This window comes from Carassius auratus, chromosome 15 (assembly GCF_003368295.1).
Source record: "Carassius auratus strain Wakin chromosome 15, ASM336829v1, whole genome shotgun sequence".
Taxonomy (NCBI): Eukaryota; Metazoa; Chordata; class Actinopteri; order Cypriniformes; family Cyprinidae; genus Carassius; species Carassius auratus.
Window position 1 is genome coordinate 10,866,302 of NC_039257.1, and position 14,643 is coordinate 10,880,944.

At 42.8% G+C, this 14,643-nt stretch overlaps 1 protein-coding gene across 3 annotated transcripts in view; it reads left to right on the plus strand.

Annotated features, from left to right (window-relative positions):
* The window catches only part of kmt2a (lysine (K)-specific methyltransferase 2A), a 41,232-nt gene that overhangs the window by 15,809 nt on the left and 10,780 nt on the right, over nucleotides 1–14,643 (plus strand). The window contains exons 2-25 of one of the 3 annotated variants that reach the window (XM_026282343.1): nucleotides 2,745–2,814; nucleotides 3,010–6,350; nucleotides 6,439–6,616; nucleotides 6,720–6,945; nucleotides 7,027–7,088; nucleotides 7,170–7,646; nucleotides 7,806–7,876; nucleotides 8,144–8,389; nucleotides 8,463–8,609; nucleotides 10,028–10,123; nucleotides 10,206–10,326; nucleotides 10,416–10,529; nucleotides 11,130–11,314; nucleotides 11,399–11,572; nucleotides 11,749–11,859; nucleotides 11,946–12,019; nucleotides 12,766–12,968; nucleotides 13,136–13,236; nucleotides 13,343–13,480; nucleotides 13,633–13,791; nucleotides 13,887–14,004; nucleotides 14,090–14,168; nucleotides 14,249–14,409; nucleotides 14,489–14,641. In XM_026282343.1, coding sequence (XP_026138128.1) covers nucleotides 2,745–2,814; nucleotides 3,010–6,350; nucleotides 6,439–6,616; nucleotides 6,720–6,945; nucleotides 7,027–7,088; nucleotides 7,170–7,646; nucleotides 7,806–7,876; nucleotides 8,144–8,389; nucleotides 8,463–8,609; nucleotides 10,028–10,123; nucleotides 10,206–10,326; nucleotides 10,416–10,529; nucleotides 11,130–11,314; nucleotides 11,399–11,572; nucleotides 11,749–11,859; nucleotides 11,946–12,019; nucleotides 12,766–12,968; nucleotides 13,136–13,236; nucleotides 13,343–13,480; nucleotides 13,633–13,791; nucleotides 13,887–14,004; nucleotides 14,090–14,168; nucleotides 14,249–14,409; nucleotides 14,489–14,641 — 6,805 coding nt within the window. The remainder of the gene's footprint in view (nucleotides 1–2,744; nucleotides 2,815–3,009; nucleotides 6,351–6,438; nucleotides 6,617–6,719; nucleotides 6,946–7,026; nucleotides 7,089–7,169; nucleotides 7,647–7,805; nucleotides 7,877–8,143; nucleotides 8,390–8,462; nucleotides 8,610–10,027; nucleotides 10,124–10,205; nucleotides 10,327–10,415; nucleotides 10,530–11,129; nucleotides 11,315–11,398; nucleotides 11,573–11,748; nucleotides 11,860–11,945; nucleotides 12,020–12,765; nucleotides 12,969–13,135; nucleotides 13,237–13,342; nucleotides 13,481–13,632; nucleotides 13,792–13,886; nucleotides 14,005–14,089; nucleotides 14,169–14,248; nucleotides 14,410–14,488; nucleotides 14,642–14,643) is intronic. The other 2 variants (XM_026282344.1, XM_026282345.1) reach the window with 2 other exon arrangements.

Consider the following 14,643-nt stretch of genomic DNA (forward strand, 5'->3'; position numbering starts at 1 on the left):
CCTTCGGCACAACCGTAGAGCTGCAATGAAGTCATCGTTGCTCTGAGAGCCTGCATTCAAAAGAGCTGGAGGACAAAAATTAGACTAACGAATTCAATGTGTACTGTAAACATTATCTCTGGTGATTTATGTGTATTATTTCACCATTATCTAAGTAGCTCCTCATCACTGGTCTTTTGCCCATCAGTTATTGGATATGAAAAAAATACTCCATTTAGATGATTTGTTAACACTGATCATCTGATAACAGACTCTCATTTCATTTTGTTCTGTTTCCCAAAAGAAATTTGTCACCATATGTTGAAATTAAAGAGAGATTGGACTTGTATATGTGCAGTCTCCGGCGGCATCTGTTCTACAAACTGGACCGAAGGGAATTTAGCTGCAGCCCCACATGCTGCTATAAATAAAGAATATGAAATGAAACGCCCCCTAAGGCATGAAAATCAACACAATAGGCTGTTTAAGGAACTTGCAGACATTAATCATCTTTTGAGAGGTAGAGCTTAGTGCATAGTGAAATGTTGTCAGTACTTGTTCAATCTAATGAAGACTCATTTACACCCTGTAATAGTAGTAACATGTCGAAAACTTTAAGCAAATGGTTGTGCACATTCGCATATATGTAGGCTATATTATAATGCAGTGTCACTTGCTCCATCATTTTCTTAAGATTGATTGATGACGTTTAGTCTGAATCTTAGTTTAGTTTTCTGTAGTTTTCTCTTTCTGTTATGTGTGTAAATTCATCCCCTTCGGCCAACAATGCCATGGCCATACACATGCATATAGATGTATATTGGCAGTCATATTTTATATGAGCGTTCTGCCATGAGCGTTGTCTTTAAGGCACTGTGTCAAGGTAAAATGACCTTATTTCAAACATGTTTTGTAATGGTCCTTCATATTCCGTTCTGTTCGATCTTGCTGTTTTTGAATGCAAATAAATCATCTAATTTATATTCCCTCCTTTTTGTCCAATACAGGTCTCCTTTAAGATGGAATACTTGATTATTTGATCTTAAAAACGTACTTTTACACATCTCTACTTCAGAACTCATAGTTGCAGGGAATTCCTTTTGATGTACTCCCAGTTTCAATTAGGTCCATAAAATCCTTTTAAATGCTCTGTGGAAATGGCCTCTACACACACACACACACACACACACACACACACACACAATTAGAGTACGCTTTCTCTCAGTGTGTGTCCTTGTGAGTACAACTTAATTCATACCAAGGACACTTCAATGACTGAGACATTTTTATCACAACATAAAACAGCACGCCCAGCTGCAGAGCAGACAGTAATTACAGTAATCATCTGCACTGTAAGCCTGTTGAAAAATCTGATAAATGTGGGAAATGTGGCTGACTTAAAGGGGTATGGAGCATTTGAGTTGACTCAAAAATGGATTTGGAAATTATGGCTTACCTAAAATGTTGTGACCGAATTAGATCAGGAAGGTGAAAGCCCAAATGGTCTGTGTAATCAGTATTCCTCCCTGTATCCCTCATGTCAGGTGTGAGATAAGCACAGGGCCATCATAAAAGCCTGGAGCATTATGAAATCCTGTCATAGGACATCTGCAAAGCTTAGCCTGTTTGATTGACGGAGGTGGAGCAGTTGTCAGGCGATACAGCCATTGCAACAGATGTCCTGACAGTCAGATCAGCTCTGATGTCATGCAGCCTAGCGACAGCATCTGTTAAGGATACCTGAGTGGAATTGGCGGAACTGGTCATCTCAGTAGGAGGTGGCATCACAGATGAGTTTACTTTCTCAGGTTGTATGTAGAGGACAGAAATTGGTTTGCCTACTTCTGAGCAAGTTTAAGTCTGTTGTTTTTTTGGCAAGTAGCTGCCAGGCTGAAAATCCAAAATTTAGGGTACACTCAAATCTTGCATAATGAATTGTTTACTAGGGGTGCACCGATCAAGATCGGGCGATCGTTATGCGCATCTCGTCAGTAAAGCCGGTTCTCTAATCAGCGGCAAATTCCATCAGGTGCGTGATTTCACATAGAGCAGCGGTTACTACACAGAACCGTTGTTAACTTAGAAGCTGCGCAAATCCACGTTCATCATCAGTGTTTATTTGCGCAACTAGTTAGTTAACAACGGCTCTGTGTAGTAACAGCGGTTCTATGTGAAATCACGCACCTGAGGGAATTTAACGCTGATTAGAGAACAGGCTTTACTGACGAGATGCGCATTAACAATCGGCCGATCTCGATCAGTGCACCCCTATTGTTTACATTCAGGTTTTCTGCAGTTGCATGTTTTAGTTTCCATGCTGTCTTTTAATTCATTAGGGTTACTGCCCTGTTTTCGTTGCTGATGATGACAGGGTCATATAACACATTATTGCATTTTCTTATTAATAAAGGTCATTTTAAGGCTACACTGGATGTTGTTTTGAACAAATGTTGTTAAATTAATGAAATGTGCTACCTGAACCAGAGGGTATGACAATTAGATATTAAAATAATTCAAAAACAGCTTGGGAACATATTGCCTTAGTCTTGTGTATTGTGTTTTCATCCATGAATTCACTATGGATAGACAGCGAATGTTCTTTTTTAACTCAACACTTAAGTCCAGAGCTGTCAGCAACTGTTTGATGGTTTCAGGATGAGAATTGTTAACACATTGTTAATAACATTTTCTTAGTCATGAGACAGAATTAAGCTGAACTGTATGGCTGAGTTAACTGAATCTCTTTCTTTTTTAAATTTCTTTAGGAGGAATTTGGAGGCTTTAGCACAGTCAGTGACAACAGAAGAATACATAGCCCAGGAAGGACGTCAATAGGTAAAGTGTCTCTTACATCTCAAATTCTGTCTTTCTCCAAATGTGTTGTAAAAAAAAAAAAAAAAAAAAAAAAAAAACCTTGAACATATTAAGATCTATCTTGCTCTTTTGCTCCAGTGTAATTCAGATGCATTTGAACATTTAAACATGAAGAAATGTAGAGCTTATTAACGTAGTGCTTTCTCTTTCTGTCAGGCTCCATCTCACCAGAAAAAAAACCCAGAGGACGTCCTCCCAGGGCTCTAGCTGTGCAGAGAGTTGGCACTGATATTGAGACAGCCCCTTTGCCTCTTGCCACAGCTCCTACAGAGAAGGTAAAACGACCACCAGGGAGGCCTCCTGGCACTGGGGAACAAAAAAGAAGAGGCCGCCCTCCTGCTTCTGCCAGCCAGAGGAGCTGGCAACAGAGCGGCCATGCACTCCCTGAAGAGGATGGGGATGCAGAACAGGAGTGCAGCTCCAGTCACACACACCACAAGGACAGTGTGGAGGACGAAGACAAGGAGAAAAGGCAAACTCTGCTTGTTCCTGGGTACCATCGGGGATCTGAGGCTAAGCTTCACAAAATCAGCCGGGAGTCCAAGGTGACCAAACTGAAAAGATTGCGGGATGTCAAACTGAGCCCACTGAAGTCTAAGCTGAAGGCCATTGTGAAGAAGAGTGTCCCAGTTCCTGGTGTGCGAAGACGGGGGCGGGGCAGGCCACCTTCTGCCGAGCGCCTCAAAGCTGAAGCTGCTGCCGCTGCTGCTCAGGCTGTTAATGCCTCCTTGGCCCAGGAGATGTCCACAATGGCACCTGGGACTGCCAAACATAAGGCCTTCAGAGTTCGTGCCCGAACTCCACATGATCTCAAGCTCAGGGCTTCTCATCCTGCTGATGAACGCACTAGCCCAGATCCCCATGACTCCCCTACAGTCGACCCAATGACTCCAACTAAACACGAGAGGCCATTAGGGTTACGTCAGAGCCCTCGCCATATCAAACCTGTGCGAGTCGTCCCTCCCTCCAAACGCACTGATGCCACTATTGCAAAGCAGCTGCTGCAGCGGGCAAAGAAGGGGGCCCAGAAAAAGAAGCTATTGGGAAAAGAAGCTATTGGCACCCAGGGAACTGCAGGTCTTGAGGGTGGGAAGCACAGGAGGCGAACGCAACTAACAAACATCAGGCAATTTATCATGCCTGTTGTGAGCACAGTGTCATTGCGCATTATCAAGACTCCAAAGCGGTTTATTGATGATGAGGGCAGTTTCAGCACTCCACCACCACACATAAAAATGGCTCGATTGGACTCTGCAGCATCTGCTCCAGCACCTCAACCCATAACACCCGCCCCAGCTCTTGTTTCCGCAGCTCCCATCACAAGTGGAACCACTGCCCCACCTGGGGCAGGGTCTGCTGTGGACTCCCTCCCTCCTCCCCCACCTCCTATCCTGACTGGCAGCGCCAACAACATCGCAGCCAGTCTCCTTAACAGCAGCTGCAATAATAGCACTAGCAATGGGAGATTCAGTAGCAGTGCGGCATCTTGTGGCTCCAGCGCTGTTTCGCAGCATTCCTCTCAGCTCTCTTCTGGTGAGTCATCGCGCTCCAGCAGCCCTAGTCTTGATGACTCCTCCAGTGATTCCCAGGCCTCTGAGGGCACCCAGGCCCTCTCAGAAGAGGCAGATCATTCCCCTGCCTCTCAGGGAGAGACAGAAGCCAGCCTGCATCATGCCTCGCACCCACCATCACCACCATCAGAGCCGGAGCCAGACCATATAGTGTTGATGGAACACAGCAGTCGGGGTCGTAGAAGTCAGAGTCATAGACGGGGTGCATTAGTGGCACGTGGTAGGGGCAACCTGATTGGTGGAAGGAAACAGGCCATCATCAGCCCAGCCACAGGGGTTTCACAAGCTGGATCTCAACAAGCCTCTTCCACGGCATCGTCATCCTCTTCCCCACCACCACCTCCTCTTCTCAGCCCTCCTCAGCCTCCTCAGGGAGCTTCATCTAATGCACCTGAGCATCACTCCCACTCTCCATGGATGATGTCACATTCCATTGCCCCTTTTCTGTCTACCCCTCCAATTCTCTCCAGCTCTCATGACAAACGTCGCTCCATACTACGAGAGCCCACTTTCCGCTGGAAGTCTTTTTCATGTGCTGAAAATAAGTACTTCTCCTCTGCCAAGTATGCAAAGGAGGGCCTTATCCGCAAGCCCACTTTTGACAACTTTCGTCCTCCTCCACTGACTGCTGAGGATGTGGGCCTCATGCCACCAGGACCTGGTGGAGGTGGTGTCGCACCAGGAGGATTCCCAGTGCCTGGTGGTGCAGCTGGGACAGGTTCCAGACTTTTCTCCCCCCTGCATCATCATCCTCACCACAATCACCACCAGCACCACTCGTCTCGATTTGAAACACCACTTCAAAAGCGTAGCCCCCTACTACGTCCCCCTTTCTTCACTCCAAGTCCGGCTCATTCCCGTATCTTTGAGTCGGTCACCCTCCCATCCTCATCAGGAAGCAGCCCCGGCTCTCTGTCTCCACTTCAGGTTTCACCAACATCAAACAAAAAGAGAAAGGGGTCTAGGTTCTCACGTGGGCAACCCAGGTCACCCTCACACTCTATGACTACCAGGAGCAGTCAGTCAGGAGTTCAAACAGGGAAAGCATCTGAACAATCCATGATTAGCAGTTCTGTTCCTATAAGCGTGACTGGGAATTCCAGTCCATTGCCTGGAGTTGCACTCCGTCCACTTGCTGCCAGTGCCTTATCACAAGCTTCTTTCAGTGGCTTCCCCTCAGGCTCCATCGGTCTTACGAGCCATGGAGTTTCTGATGGGCGGCGAGCAGCAGGAGGTCTCGGTGTGAGTGGGAGTTCTGCTTCATCTTCACAGCTTTTTCCATGTTTTACCCCCAGTAATCAAGGATCAGGTGGGGGAACTGGAAAAGCAGGAAGGGAACAGAGCATCTCTGCTACTAGAGACACAGGTACAAAAGAAAAGGAAAGGGACATGGAGAGGAATAGAGAGCGTGAAAAGGAGAACAAAAGAGATGGAAGGAAAGACTGGGATAAAAGAGGGAAGAGCCTTCAATCAGAGGCTTCCCCTAATTCTACTTCCAGCCTCTTTCCAATGGAGCCCAGGGACATTGAAGAATCTCTCCACACCAGGACAAGGACACCTGGTCGAAAGAAGTCAGTCACAGTTGACTCTGGTGCAGAGGCCTCCCCAAGTGACTTTGCAGCAGTTCAACCTGTTGGGGCCTTGTCCTCCAAGGGTCGTCTGGCCAAAAAAGGCAGACCTTCAGAGAAGAGTATTGAAGCGGAGGGAGTAGAGAGGGATAAGGACAAGGAGAAATTGAGTGCTCCTACCCAAGCAGGGCAGATGGGAAAACCCCCAAACACCACATCACTGGACTCTGTGTTAGATCATGCTGAGAAACAGCCAGTCACAGACAGGCGTGTCGCAAAACTGCTGAAAGAAGCTAAAGCTCAGCTCAATAGGATAGAGAAGAGAGAGGTACAACCTGGTGATCAACCCAAATTACCGGTATGTCCTGTCTTTTGCTGTCCCCTTTGGATTGAAAGATGTTCCCATGTTGTTTTTCCCAAATGCACAGTTTGTTTTTCTTGTGCAGGGTCAAGAGAGTGACTCTTCTGAGACGTCAGTCCGTGGTCCACGCATTAAGCATGTGTGTCGTCGTGCAGCTGTAGCTCTGGGTCGCAACCGTGCTGTGTTCCCTGATGATATGCCTACCCTTAGTGCCTTGCCATGGGAGGAGAGAGAAAAGATCTTGTCTTCCATGGGAAATGATGGTGAGAGTAAATCTTAGAACTTGTTTGATTTTATTTATTATTATTACTTATTTTAAGAAAAGTGTCACTGTTTTTAACCCTTTCTTTAATGGTGCTTAAATAGACAAATCATCAGTGGCGGGATCAGAGGCGGAGGAGCCACCCGCGCCTCCTATTAAGCCAGTAACAAGGCAGAAAACGGTCCACGAGGCCCCACCCAGAAAGGGCCGGCGCTCTCGACGCTGCGGGCAGTGTCCAGGCTGCCAAGTCCCAAATGACTGTGGGGTCTGCACTAACTGCCTGGATAAGCCCAAGTTTGGGGGACGCAATATTAAAAAGCAGTGTTGCAAGTAAGTGTGAAATCATTTCATTGTGGCTTTCAGAATTTTAAAAGTTTAATTGCCCCTAAAACTTTGTTCTTGTGTCATCAGAGTACGGAAGTGTCAGAACTTGCAGTGGATGCCGTCAAAGTTTCTTCAGAAGCAGGCAAAAGGTCAGTTTTCAGGGAACACCCTTTTTATGAGCCAGGGATGCTCTAATGTTTCATTTAATTGTCCATTTGCACCAACTACAGGTAAAAAGGACAGGAGGAGGAATAAATTGTCAGAAAAAAAGGATTCACATCACAAATCTCAATGTTCTGAAGCAAGCCCCAAGCCAGCCCCTCCTTCAAAAGATGAACCTACCCATAAGAAAAGTCAAACTCCACCGCCTACGCAGGGAGAGGACAAACAAAAGCACTCTCAACCTTCTGCCCCATCCTCACCAGCTTCCTCCCCAAAGGACCCTCTGCTCTGTAGTCCTTCTGATGACCCCAAACATTCTCAAACCCCTTTGAGCTCAACCTTGAGAAAGGAACGGAAGCAGCAGCCCAGTTCTTCACCCCCTATACACACTGCCCACTCTTCCCCACCATCAGAACAGTCCCAGCAGTCCTTGCAGCAGCAAAGCCAATTGCCAGCAAAAAAGGAAGGTCTTGCAAAGTCCCAGCCCACTGAGCTCAAGAAGAAATCTCAGCAACAAAGTCAGCCCAGTTCCACCACAGACACGGGTAAGGAGATGTGAAATGAATTGTACGTATGATTTACTGTTAACTTTACATAGGGGTGTCCAATCCTGCTCCTGCACAGCCACCTTCCAGCCTATGACTAGACACTCCTGACTTAATGTAGCTTTAATGTTTTTGTTTTTTGGTCATGTCATCTTTTAGCATCCGAAGCAAAGCTAAAGAAACAGACCACTCGATGTGTTCAACCACTCAAGTCTAAACCAAAAGAAAAGGTAAGCATATGTTCCAGTCACTTTTGTATCATTTATGCCATAAACATTTTTTTTATATAAAAACAGCTTTGTCTTCTATTTCTGTGGATAGTGGTTGATATTCTTTATGATGCTGATATTCCTCTGACTCTCAGTACAAGCAATGGTTACAGGCTAAATTCCCAGGGGATGTACATACTGATAAAATGTACCTTGAATACACTGTAAGTCACTCTGTAAAAGCATCTGCCATATGTGGTGATGTAATGTAAATGTATTGTTTTACAGGGGAAACAGATACTCAAACCTGACTTTAAACTCACTAGTACTTTAAACTCCCAGAGCACTCCTTCGACTGAGGGCACCGCCAAGCAGAAAGCACCCTGCGATGGAGTGCATCGAATCAGAGTTGATTTTAAGGAGGACTATGACATTGAGAATGTGTGGGACATGGGTGGACTCAGCATTCTCACCTCTGTGCCAATCACCCCGAAGGTGGTGTGCTTTCTCTGTGCCAGCAGTGGTAATTTAGAGGTGGGCTATATTTTGTTTATAATTCCAGAAACCCAATAATTATGGAATGTGTTCTTAGGCTTGTCCTCTTCAGTTTGTTTTCTGCCAGGTGTGCTGTGAACCCTTCCACCTCTTTTGCTTGGGGGAGACTGAACGCCCTCATGAGGAACAGTGGGAGAACTGGTGTTGTCGCCGATGCCGCTTTTGTCACGTCTGTGGCCGGCAGTATCAGAAAACCAAAGTAAGACTTTCTATTCAGTTGCATTTGTGTCACAGTAGATTAGAGACACTTCATATTCAAGAATTGTATGCAGAAATGCATTACAAATTTTTTTTACTTTTTTTAAAAACAAGTGAGACTAATGGAAGAATTTACTTTGCAAGTAACTCGATGGCAGGTATTTTTCATGATTCATGTTTTTTTCCTAACAGGCTTATTTTTAAAGGTTTAAAGTTTGGTGCAATCTAGATTTAAAATGAATCATTGCAAACAATTTAGCTGTAATTTAATCTGAAAAAACTGCACATTAGGCCTAATGTCTGAAGTGGGCAAGCGGCAATAGGCCTAGTGATCATTTAAAATATAATTTGTAGAAGTGTTTCTTTCACAAAATAAGCATTGAATATATAACTATAAAATTTACAAAAATGTTCTCCCTCTTCTCACTTTCATTTATTTTATTTTTTTTTTTGGAATAAATGAATGAATTCATGCGTTGTTAATCAGTCTGTAGGACTATAGCACACAGCCCCTACATTAATGTTTAATTGAGGTTACAAATAATGTCTCATTGGCTTAGATATAACACCTAGAAGCATATGTTCTTATGCACACAAGCAAAGGATGTTGTAGCTGTATTTCTATGAAATTCTGTTGTCTTAGCTATTCTGTTACTAATAAAATAGTTTTTTTTTTCACTGCTTGTCCTATTTTGGCATAATCCCTAAATTTAACCCTTAGTTTTACTAAGGGCACGCAAATCACATGAAATTGAACTATAAATTACTATACATTTGATATGGTAATTAATTCTGAGACACTAATTTGGGCAAAGAGCACTAATGCAACTTGACTTGGACTTGCCTGTCTTGCCTCGGGACTTGACTCGAGAATTGAATGCAAAGACTCTAGACTTACTTATGACTTGCAAAACAACGAGTTGGTCACACCTCTGGTCTCTGATCATAGGAATATAGAAGTGCTTCCAACAATAACAGAACTGAGAGTAATGGAACAGAGGGAGGAAAGTTTTAAAACCTTCAGATTTAATGGGAACCAGTATGAGACCGATTCATGTAATTATTGCTAAAAAGCTTGTTTATTTCACACAGTGCTAAGTCATATGACCGTCAGACCTAAAAGGATGGTACGCGATCGGATTTAATGGTTAAAAGATAAATGGAAAAGTTTAATATTCAAAGCATGAGTCAGCTTGGATCATAAATGATGAATGTCCTCATTTGTGTGTGCTAGTGAAAAATATCTCCTTATGAAAGGCAAATGCTTGTCAGCTCTCTGGAATTATCGTTTCTTTTTGGTACACTTAATAACCTACTAAGCAACCCTAGCCACCCCAAAAACCTTCAGAAATGAAAAACGCTCAATACCCAGATGGAATCAAAATTAAAATTTGCTTTTTTTTTTTTTTTATCATCTAGCAGCTACTGGAGTGTGACAAGTGCCGAAATAGCTATCACCCTGAGTGCCTGGGACCCAACCACCCTACCAGACCCACCAAGAAGAAAAGAGTCTGGGTACATTCTCAATCTTAGATGTCTGTAACATCTGTGGTATTTTTGCTGCATTCTCCCATGATTATTTTTCCTTCTGCCACAGATTTGCACCAAGTGTGTGCGCTGTAAGAGCTGTGGAGCCACCAAACCAGGGAAGGCCTGGGATGCTCAGTGGTCACATGATTTCTCTTTGTGTCATGACTGTGCCAAACTCTTAGCTAAAGGTCAGTGCTATTAATTCTTGATGTTTATTTTATGCTTTCAAACTTTAACTAAACTGTGTAATTAATGGTCCCCCACCTCCGCTTCCCAGGCAACGTCTGCCCATTCTGTAATAAGTGCTTTGATGACGATGACTGTGATGGCAAAATGATGAAGTGCAGGAAGTGTGATCACTGGGTCCATGCCAAATGTGAAAGTTTAACAGGCGAGTTATCAGTTTTTCTCCATATCTCTTATTTGTCATGTGACTTTATAGGGCACCATGAGACCAAACTAACAATCCAGCTCAAAAAAATAACAAAACCAACTAATACTTGGTCAATATAAATTGCAAAAGCTTTGCTTCTACACTATTTTTCAAATGTTCGGGGTCTGTAAAATCTATTTTGTTAAAAAAAAAATCTGAGAATCCTGGGGGGAAAAAATTATCATGTTTCCACAAAAGTATTAAGCTGCACACTGTTATTTAACATTGATAATAGTGATTTTTTTAAAGCAAATATTAATGTGATTTCTGAAGAATCATGTGACACTAAAGACTGGAGTATGCTGAAAATTCAACTGTGCCATCACAATTTTTGTTTTTAATATATATTAAAATAGAAAGGTTATTTGAAAGTGTCCTCATAATATTACAGTTTTTACTGTAGTTTTGATAAAATAAATGCAGCCTTGAGATTTTAAAAACATTTTAAAGTCTTACCAATCATAGACTTTTGTATGGTTGTGCATTCTACAGTGTGGATGTTTCTTTAATACTACACTCTAAACATAATCTTTGCTGCTTTTATTCTTTTTTCTTTAGACGATATGTATGAGCTATTGTCTAACCTGCCTGAGACTGTGGCCTACACCTGTGTAAACTGCACTGAGCCCCATTCTGCTGAGTGGCACACTGTCTTGGAGAAAGAAATTCAGAAGTCCATGCGCCAAATTCTCACTGCCCTGCTCAACTCCCGCACATCCACTCACCTGCTTCGCTACAGACAGGTGAGTCGCCATCTGCAGCCCTAGAAGTTTTCCCCCAGCTTTATTTTCACTGCGTCACCCATGGATCGATCTTCTTTGTCTCAGGCGGTTATGAAGCCACCTGAGCTGAACCCAGAGACAGAAGAAAGCCTTCCCTCACGCCGCTCCCCGGAGGGCCCTGACCCCCCTGTGCTGACAGAGGTCTCTCCGCCAAATGATTCACCGCTCGATTTGGAGTCTGTGGAGAAGAAATTGGATTCTGGACGCTATAAATCTGTGGTAAGAGTTTTTGAGAATCTACTTTGAATCATTTTAAAGTGAAAAAGAGAGCTTTTATGTTTCTATTCTTCTTTGAAAGGTTACCTGCCGCATTTTGAGCCTCTAATGCAGCAGGGTTCAGATGCCAGCCAAATACTTATGAGAGCCAGGTGTCAATTTCTGCTTCTCTCTTTCAGCTGGAGTTCAGTGATGACATTGTTAAAATCATCCAGACAGCTTTCAATTCAGATGGAGGTCAGCTAGAGAGCAGGAAGGCCAACAGCATGCTCAAGTCCTTTTTTATTCGGGTGAGAAAAACTGGTGGACACACAATAGAATGTCTTACAGTCCTACATCATTATTGATAATTGCTCTGTCACTGTTATTGTTACAGCAAATGGAGCGGACATTTCCATGGTTTAAAGTGAAGGAGTCCAAATTCTGGGAGACGCGCAAAGTCTCTCCTAAGTGAGTCTTTCCCATGTCTATCAAATGCTTTAATTTGTTTGTATTTGAATTCTTTTGTCTGAAAACATTTTCAAAACTAAACTGAGGAGCTATGTTTAGTTTGATAGTGAATAGTGGGACCAGTTATGCTATTAAATGAGCATCAAGAACAAACTCACCACTGAGTGTCTGTCTATTCTTTGCCTTTAGAGCAGAAATATCACCTTTCCATAGGGAATGCAGTCTGTATGGTCTAGTTCCATTGTTTGAGGTCGAAAGACAGTGTCACATTTCACATGGGTGCTTTGACAAGTCGTGTGGTTGGCATTTGGTTCGCTTGTTTGTGTACTTCATTTGTTACCATAAATTATTAACAGCAGTGAAGCAAGTTTTTTTTTTTTTATGCGTGTGCATGCATGTCTGACATTGAATGCGGTCTCATTAAAGAGAAAACACAAATATGAATATTATTTCCCTTTGGAGTTATGGCTATCAGCTTATGAATTTTGTCATTGGCACCTTATTTCTAAATGAGCCTACCGTTCCAAAGTTTGAAGCTCAGGAAGCTTTTATTTATTATTATTAAGAATTGTATCTTTATTTCACGAAGGATGTATTAAACCCTAAAACTTCAAAGTGTCACAAGTTGGTAAAGACATTTTACAAATCTTACAAAACATGATAAATAAGATGCAGTTCTTATAAATGCTGTAAACAAACACTAATGTTATATAACCAAGACATGGCTAACAAGGCAGTCTTTGCAGCAGTGGACTGCTTCCCAATGCTGTGTTGCCCCCTTCCTTGGATCACAACTATGCCCAGTGGCAGGAGAGGGAGGAGATAGCCAGGGCTGAGAAACCTGTGCTAATGAAAAAGATCATCCCGGCTCCCCATCCTAAAGCACCTGGAGAACCTGTCTCGCCGATTGCCCCCACACCACCACCTCCTCCACCCATGGTTATCCATGGTGAGAAAATGTATTTAAAGCACTATAAATCCGATCGTGTATAGGAAATACTGATAAATTACATTATGTGTTAGAGTTAAATAATTACATTGTCTAAACCGAAAAAGATATAGAAGAGAAAGTTAAAGTATATGTAAGTTACATAGGAATATTTATTTTGTGTTCAGACCACAGCCCTGAAGACAGCCAGGATATTCCCCCTCCTCCTGGTGTAGGTGACAATAGACAATGTGCGCTTTGTCTGAATTATGGAGATGAGAATACCAATGTGAGTAATCACCAACAAAAAAAGAATGCATTAGCATGTGCTGATGTGGATTTATATTTCAATCATGTTCATTTTGTAAGACATTTTATGGTAATTTGTTTTCTAGGATTGTGGGAGACTGCTTTATATTGGCCAGAATGAGTGGACCCATGTGAACTGCGCACTTTGGTCATCCGAGGTCTTCGAAGATGTTGATGGTGCACTCAAAAATGTCCACATGGCAGTCAGGAGAGGCAGAAAGCTGGTACATAATCTAAGTCATGTGCTGTATTTTTTCATTAAATTTACAGTGCCAGAATATGCATTTGTGTAATTGATTGTTACCTAAAAAGAGACTATAGGCAACAAATCTTTCCCCCATCCAAAAATAGACTGCATTATGCTTTGTTTTCTCAGCAATGTGAAAATTGTCACAAACCTGGAGCCACGGTGAGTTGTTGTCTGACCTCCTGTACCAACAACTACCATTTCATGTGTGCACGTAAGCAGCAGTGTGCCTTTTTAGAGGACAAGAAGGTTTACTGTCAGCATCACAGAGATCTCATAAAGGGCGAGGTAAGGAATGATGCATGCAAGCAACTAATGCACTACTGATTTCATGTTTGTTATGAAGTATTGGATTTATTGTAAATAATTAACCTTATTTAAAGGTGGTGCCGGATTCAGGCTTTGAAGTTACTAGGAGGGTCCTTGTGGACTTTGAGGGAATAAGTCTGAGAAGAAAGTTTGGTAATGGGCTTGAACCAGATAACATCCACATGATGATAGGTCTGTATGTCTTTGCAAGGAGTTTATTGTTCATGAGGAATAACCTCCAGTACCTAAAAATTAAATAGCACTTTTTTTGGTACAGGGTCTATGACCATTGACTGCCTTGGCATGCTAACTGAACTGTCTGATTGTGAGAGGAAGCTGTTTCCTGTGGGATACCAGTAAGTATTTGAAATCATAGTGTTGTATTTCAATAAACATAAGATGTGAAATGGAATAACCACTTGATGTATTTACACAGATGCTCAAGGGTCTACTGGAGCACTCTAGATGCCCGCAAGCGTTGTGTCTATAAATGTAGAATTTTAGTGTGCCGTCCCTCTATGACTGAAACTATTAATAACAACACAGCAGCTCAAGAAGTAAACCACACAATTGCTCATAGTCCTTCACCTGTTTCAGGTAAATATATTTAGATTTGCTATTTTCAGTCCAAAATTTTATTGGAATTATAAAAACTAACCACTTTTAAACATTTCAGCTGAGGTGGAAGCTGCGTTGATTGGACCCACAGATTCCACAAAACGATCAAATGTGCCTTCCACAACAAATCCAAGGGTTTATTTTAGGAACAGACACCCAAGCTACCCTCCATGTCATCGTTCTCCCTCAACCAGACCACTTCCATCCCCAGGT